The sequence below is a fragment of the Pelobates fuscus genome, chromosome 12 (genome assembly GCF_036172605.1).
Source record: "Pelobates fuscus isolate aPelFus1 chromosome 12, aPelFus1.pri, whole genome shotgun sequence".
NCBI classification, from domain to species: Eukaryota; Metazoa; Chordata; class Amphibia; order Anura; family Pelobatidae; genus Pelobates; species Pelobates fuscus.
The window spans coordinates 110,339,927-110,347,103 of NC_086328.1; the positions used below are offsets into that span (position 1 = coordinate 110,339,927).

Consider the following 7,177-nt stretch of genomic DNA (forward strand, 5'->3'; position numbering starts at 1 on the left):
ACATCTGGTGGGAATGTCCACATATTCCCTTCTAAACCATGGTAAAGGAGTCTTGACTGATGTTCTGGGCTCTCTCACTCAATTCGAATTTGAACACGGAATGTTGCATGCCACATCACAGTCTATTTTAAAGTACTAGAAATATATATCCCGTCATCTCCTAAATGTCGCGAATAGTCTCTAATACCTGCCCTTTGGAAACGCACAGATCCACCCACAATGGAACAATGGTTCTGCAAGATTGAGGAAATACAGGCTGTGGAGGCATTGCTGGTCTCGATGTTAGGCATCAACGCACAACACACCGGAATTTGGTTCCTTTGGCTAGAATATGTAGCTAGATGTGGAGAAAGAGAGGCCATCACAAAAGGGAATTGGGCTCTGCGGGCCGGTGCGGCCTGGGGGGTGTAGGGAAGGGGGGGCGCGTGTTGTGAGGGGAATGCTAGCTTAATCTACACTATTCTTTGAACTTGTTTCTTCTTTCTTCTTACTGAAGCTGCCCTCCTGGTCAATTCTTATTTACTCACTATGCAATTTTACTTCTTTTAGTTCAGGGTTTGACCCTGATAAAGAGTCACTGAAAAAAGCTTCCCTTGTACCAAGAGCTTGATTCTTACCTTGATTTGGAGCTGTTTATGATGATCATTGCTGGGACCTATAATACCGGACTCGGAGTTATTAGGATATAGGCAACTTAGATGCCACGGAGGAATAGAGAGTGTTGAGTTTAGAGGAGGGGGGAGGTTAGAAGGGCATTAACTGTTCTATATTTCAGGGGGGAAAGGAAAAGTGCAATTACTGAAATAAACATTTGTTCTAATATTTTAGACCCTTCTGAAAGATTAAAGATAAGAAACTATAATTTAAAATGTTTTATCTTCCATATATTTATCTAAAGAACAAACTTATAAATGAAAAATAAAATGGTGTAATATATATATATATATAATTTGCATTTTTAGTATCCACGAGCAGCAATTTATATACTAATTTAACCTGCAGCAACCAATATATTTGATCAAATAAAGAAATCGTGTCTCCAGTGTCAACGAAGAAATTAACAACTAAGTAATGAACATAGTTTCCAGAAGCCGAAAATGATGGGTTTTTTTTTTCCATTTTAAAAAGTGATCCAAAAATATCTCAAATTGAATTCTGAAGTTCCTGCAAATATTTGTGAATCTAATTAAAATTCACTGTTTTTTTGCTGGGGATACTGCTTTATGGCAAATAAGGGTAACAGAAAGCACTAAATCTAATTAGGAAAAAGGATATTCTAGGCTAGCTCATAATGGCAGGTGTTGATTTGCAAGGAAATTGATAAATGGTCTTGTCTGTCCTTTTATCTTCAAGTGTTACGTGATAAACAAGGACTTAAAAAGAATCTCAGTTTAGCTGAGTCCTGGTAAATCTAATTATTGTGCTGTACAAGAATAAATGATATATGTTCTTGCTTGCTGTTATTTCTGCAGGTTAGAGCAAGAATCCATATCTGGCTCAAACCATAGACATTTAATTAAAATATTTAATCATATTATCATAAGAATTGTGTGTTTGGGGGGATTGTTGCTGTATTGGTGGAGAATAGGTCAACTGGTTAGGGTATATAGTAACAATATTGATTAATATAACTGTATACTGGATCTTATATTTTAACTGATGGATAAATATAATTGCAGAAGGGACTTAGCAATATGTTTATGCATTCTGTTATAATATGTAGGGGTGTGATTGCGGTGGTGCAACTCCTGTTTAAACCTGCATTTTTAAAGATTATGTGTCTTGGTCAGCTTATATTAACGGGAGGGTTTGCAAAGGCGTCAGACAGGAGATCTGCAGGTTTTCCAGCTGTATTTAAATATACCCGCAATTAAAAAATGAATAATTAATGCATGGAAGTTTTTATTTGAGACATATTTACTAAACAGTGATTTTTATTCATTTTGTATCTAGGCAGTAGAGTGTCCCTGTTACTTGGCAGTAGAGTGTCCCTGTCCCTGTTGTATCTAGGCAGTAGAGTGTCCCTGTTCTCAATGAAGTGGTTTGGGTGCACTGCCCCTGCTGTTTTGCCCAATGTAAAAATAGGCAATTTCGGAGATACAGCAATATTTAAATTGCGGGCCCTCTGATGGTTGTTACACTGTCAGCATCTAGATCAGGGATAGGCAACCTTCGGCACTCCAGATGTTTTGGACTACATCTCCCATAATGTTTTTACACCCATAATGCTGGCAAAGCATAATGGGAGGTGTAGTCCAAAACATCTGGAGTGCCGAAGGTCACCTACGCCTGATCTAGATGGTGCTTCCACATACAGGAACAAGTCAAACTCAGTTTTTGACATTCAATGTTCTCACATATTGCATAAGGATGTTGTACCTTCAGTCAAGCATTGGATCCAATGCTTCTCTACGATAAGCATTTGCGTGGTCCATTGCGGCGAATGCTGTGTATGCACATTAAGGTCACAATGCTTCTCTATGAGAAGCATTTGATAGCACAAAATGGTAATTAAGCCTGATGACATCAGTGGAGGTGGATCGGGATGCAGAAATTAGGCTGTATCAACGCTGTATTAAAGGTCCAATGAAAAAATGCATAATTAATTCATGAGCAAGAGCCATATATTTTATGGAAATAAAGAAATTGCTCTCGAGAATCTTGACAAAATAAACCACATCTAACGGAACATTTCCCATTAGCAGGTCATCATTAGCATGCATGTTTACATTGGGGGTATACTATGAAGTTATTTTTTTTTAACATTTTATTTGGAATATCAGTAACATTGCCGCTGGGGGTCTAGTAGCCAGAGGGACAGGGAAAGATGAGTTCTAATTATACGAACCTGTCCCTCGCTGGCGATGTCCTCTTTAAAGTCAGGAGCCAACATCACTGCTGTACTCTCGCAACTGTGTGAGAGTGCAGAATTGAGGTCCATAGAGGATCCCGCGGCATCCTCTATAGATAAAGCCAATTCCCTGCAGGATTGACACTTCTAGACTGCGGTAGCTTTGCCAAGTGTCTAGAAGTGCGAGGCATAGCAGAAATACTGACTGAGACTGAGAAGTAGGAAATACTCAATTCATCTGGTGATTGCGATATGCCTGCAAGATGCCATGATGACCTGCTAATGAGAAATATTCCGTTAGATGTGGTTTATTTTGTCAAGATTCTCGAGAGCAATTTCTTTTTTCCCATAAAATATATGGTTCTTGTTTATGAAGATCCTCCTAATATTTCCTAACTGAACTGGATCTGGAAGGATTCACCCTTGGAATCAAAAGCCCACGCAGTGATATGGTTCTCCCATCACGTGTGATTTTTGTGGGGTTTTTTTTCCTTTGAAGGTGATTTAATCGAGAAAATCTCAGTATATTCTTTTGTGGTATAATAAATCATTTTGTATCCTAAGAGCTGCCGAAGCGGTTGTTTGTTTGGGATTTGCATAATGAGTTCTTCTTTATCATGCATCACTTGTTTCCTGTAGAAAGTCTGACAAGCAAGGTGTATCACTGATATGGGTATTGCATCAATACCCATCTTACATATTTTATTTACTAAATGTAAAACTGCTTATGGGGGGAATATTAAAGTCCAAAGTTAGTTCTTTTAGACTTTTAAAGAACAACTACTCTCATTGGGTCAGTGACAGTTCCGTATTCAGAAATCCACTTTCACTGGAATAAGGAGGGTTGAGAAATTGGCACCATAACCACTACATCACAGTTTACAAGTCCTGGTGTTATAAGTATTTATTTGCTGTCCTCCAGTTTTCTGATTGAAGTGATTTGAGTTTGATAAAAAAAAAAAACAGCAACAAAAAAACAGGACTGTCCCTGGTTCCCATTGAATTCATCTTCAGTCAAACTGATATAGAAGATATTACAGTCCCCATTATCAAGTGCAAATGCATGAAATCTGTGTAGTAATACTTGGTTGAGAGCATTGGGCTAATACTCTGCCACCATAACTACTACAACTTATTATACATTTTATAGTAGTTGCGATGATGCAAGAACCTTCTTATTCATATCTTTAATCTTGTGTACAGTTACTCCACCCCCAGCTTTTCGGATCATTTAAGGAAGCATTCCTTTCTCATTTGACAGTACAAACATGGACTATCACATTTTGTACTAGTGTAAATATTGATTTGCTTGGGGAAATGATGTCAGAAGTCAGGAAGGTGGAGCTAATGTGCAGTACATTTTAGAATCCACGTAGAGAACTTAATAGTTTTATATATTGTTGTGTTGTAGGGTGTAGGGACAGGTTTCTCATAAGCTGTAGTGGTAATGGTGATTATAATTAGTCTGCGCTGACACTTGGATGTATTTTCTTTGCAGATGCTGAACAATAAACATGTAATGGTCCGAGTCGGAGGTGGATGGGAAACGTTTGCTGGCTATTTACTAAAGCATGACCCATGCAGGATGCTGCAGATTTCCCGCCTGGATGGTAAAACCTCTCCGATTTCAAACAAATCACCCAACATCAAAGACCTGAGCCCCGACACCTACCTGGTGGTATCGGCAAACTACAAATCCAAAAAGGAGATAAAGTGAATATTAACGAGAAAGGCAGACACCAGAAAACTTGGGGGCCAAGGCCCAGCTCCAGCGTAGGTATCAGGACCGCCAAAGCCCACCTTTCTTTCATTGTTTAATAGATTTTGTATCAATGGTTGATTGATACATTTCATTTGCTGTTTTTCGCTTGGTGTTTGCCATTCCTGTGCAAACTAGGTAAATTTTAGTACAGTCATCTCTGTAAATCGAAAATCAAGAACATTGTGTAGTGACTTTGATTAATTCTTTTTTTTTTTAAATAAATACATACTCTTAAACATGTTTTGATTATTTTGAAACAGTTTGAAACTGTAAAGCTCTGACTTGTGTAGATTGTTTTATTACTTAGTATCCCCCCTTCTTACATATTTCTGATTGCTATCAAGAAGTAAGACGTGGATTGATTTATATCAATAATTTGCTTCATCTCTCTGCGCGAGATATTTTTGTTCCCTTTTTTATGATGATTATAAGAAATTGCAAAAGAATAAAACATGTTTCTCATTAAGTGTTTTATTGTGGTATTTACTAGAGTGAAGAGGGAACACGGCACAAAATATACTTTTTACAATGAATGTGGATGTATGTGTAAACCACATGACAATGAAGATGCCATATAGTGATATCTCAATCGACTGAGGCATTTCCACCTTCCGATGGAGACATTTGTAGTATATCTCTATATATATATATATATATACTGTGCTGTCAGTAAGCTTGTATTTATATATATATATATATATATATATACTGTGCTGTCAGTAAGCTTGTATTTATATATATATATATACTGTGCTGTCACTAAGCTTGTATTTATATATACTGTGCTGTCAGTAAGCTTGTATTTATATATATATACTGTGCTGTCAGTAAGCTTGTATTTATATATATATACTGTGCTGTCAGTAAGCTTGTATTTATATATATATACTGTGCTGTCAGTAAGCTTGTATTTATATATATATATACTGTGCTGTCAGTAAGTTGGTTGAAGTGTGCCGGAACTAGGAGAGTAAATAAAGTGGGCAAAAGGGAGTAATACCATGCCAAAGAAATATTAATTAATACAATGAACATAATACAAATGAAAACATCTTAAAATAACATTTTTACGAAAGCCCTCCGCATTTCCTGTACAGGTTGAGGTATGTATACCGAGGAAGCGGCTGACTTCCATCGACCTAGTGATTTGATAACATGGACTGGTATGTACTGACTGGATGCAGTAGAAGCGGCCCCTATCCTGAAGGAGTGTCCTGAATATCTACTAGGATTCAAACCCAGTTTTGCTAGTAATAATCGCACGTACAGCATAAACCTTGAAGTAGTCAGGACTGCTCCGTGAAGTGACAGAAATTGTTTTTCTGATAGCATATGGAGTGTGAGGAGATGATAGTCAAGAATCTTCACCGGGCACCATCTATTGTGGATAAGGATAAGATGTGATCTGGACAGGCTGTCCCAGTTGACTAGTTTTTGTAATGGGTAGTGACAGTATGTAGTGATCTTGGTGTTTTACTAGGTAAGAGTGCTTGAGTAGTGATGTCCCGAATGGTTCGCTGGCGAATAGTTCCTGGCGAACATAGCTTGTTCGCGTTCGCCACGGATGGCGAACATATGCGATGTTCGGTCCGCCCCTATTCGTCATCATTGAGTAAACTTTGACCCTGTACCTCACAGTCAGCAGACACATTCCAGCCAATCAGCAGCAGACCCTCCCTCCCAGACCCTCCTACCTCCTAGACAGCATACAATTTAGATGAATTCTGAAGCTGCATTCTTTTTTTTTTTAAGGCAGAAGTGTGTTATATTTGAGCATGCTAGGCTGAACATGCATATATCATGGCTAGTTGCACTGAGGGTATGAGTATATAGCAGTACATTGTTGTGAAAGATGGCTGTCATGTTTAGGGTGTAGCTTGCACGTTATCAACTGTGTATTTATATCAGCAGCTCTACCACTAGTTATAAATCAAGTGTGAGTCGCCCCATGAGATGAGACTAGTGAATAACAGAATACATGAACGGTTAAGGTAAAGGCATGTAAGGAACTACGACAATAAACTCTTTAGAAGGTGAAATAATGACATTTTAAACACTTGCTACTTTACGATTAGTTAATGTACAGAGAGCAGTTCATGTGATCAAAGGCATGGTGTGGAGGATCGGCTATAGTGGTACATGCTTGGCAGGCTGCTGTTTACTGCTTGTGCTCATCCGATCCCTTCTGGGCACCAGGTGCAGACCCTGGGAGTCCCTGATACCTGGAACAACAAAGGCAAGTCTCTGGCTGAGTGCCGGGTTCGCGGCTTGAGGTGGTGGAAGCTTGTTTTGTCGGGTGGTCTGATCTGTCCCGGTGGTGCTTCACGTCCGGTGCGGGATTGTGGTGGCTTAAGGTGGAGGCGAGTGCTTGACGTGGGGCAGGCTCTGCATTTCTGTTTGTGCCTCCGGTCCCGTCTTCGACGCCTTTTGCGTTGGTGGATTTTAATGGGGACTGCTTCGCTTAGCAGTGGTGGAGCTTGTTTGGGCTGTGGTGGAGCTTGTTGGGGCTTCCTGCTTGTTATTTGCTTCCAAAATTGATTAAAGAGTCTGTCCAGCTTAGACTC

At 39.1% G+C, this 7,177-nt stretch overlaps 1 protein-coding gene across 3 annotated transcripts in view; it reads left to right on the forward strand.

Moving 5' to 3' along the window:
- Positions 1 to 5,079, forward strand: part of GAS2 (growth arrest specific 2) — a 94,051-nt gene extending 88,972 nt beyond the window's left edge. For all 3 annotated transcript variants that reach the window (XM_063437929.1, XM_063437931.1, XM_063437930.1), the window contains one exon: positions 4,350 to 5,079. In XM_063437929.1, coding sequence (XP_063293999.1) covers positions 4,350 to 4,568 — 219 coding nt within the window. In that variant the 3' untranslated portion in view covers positions 4,569 to 5,079. The remainder of the gene's footprint in view (positions 1 to 4,349) is intronic.
- Positions 5,080 to 7,177: the final 2,098 nt, after the last annotated feature.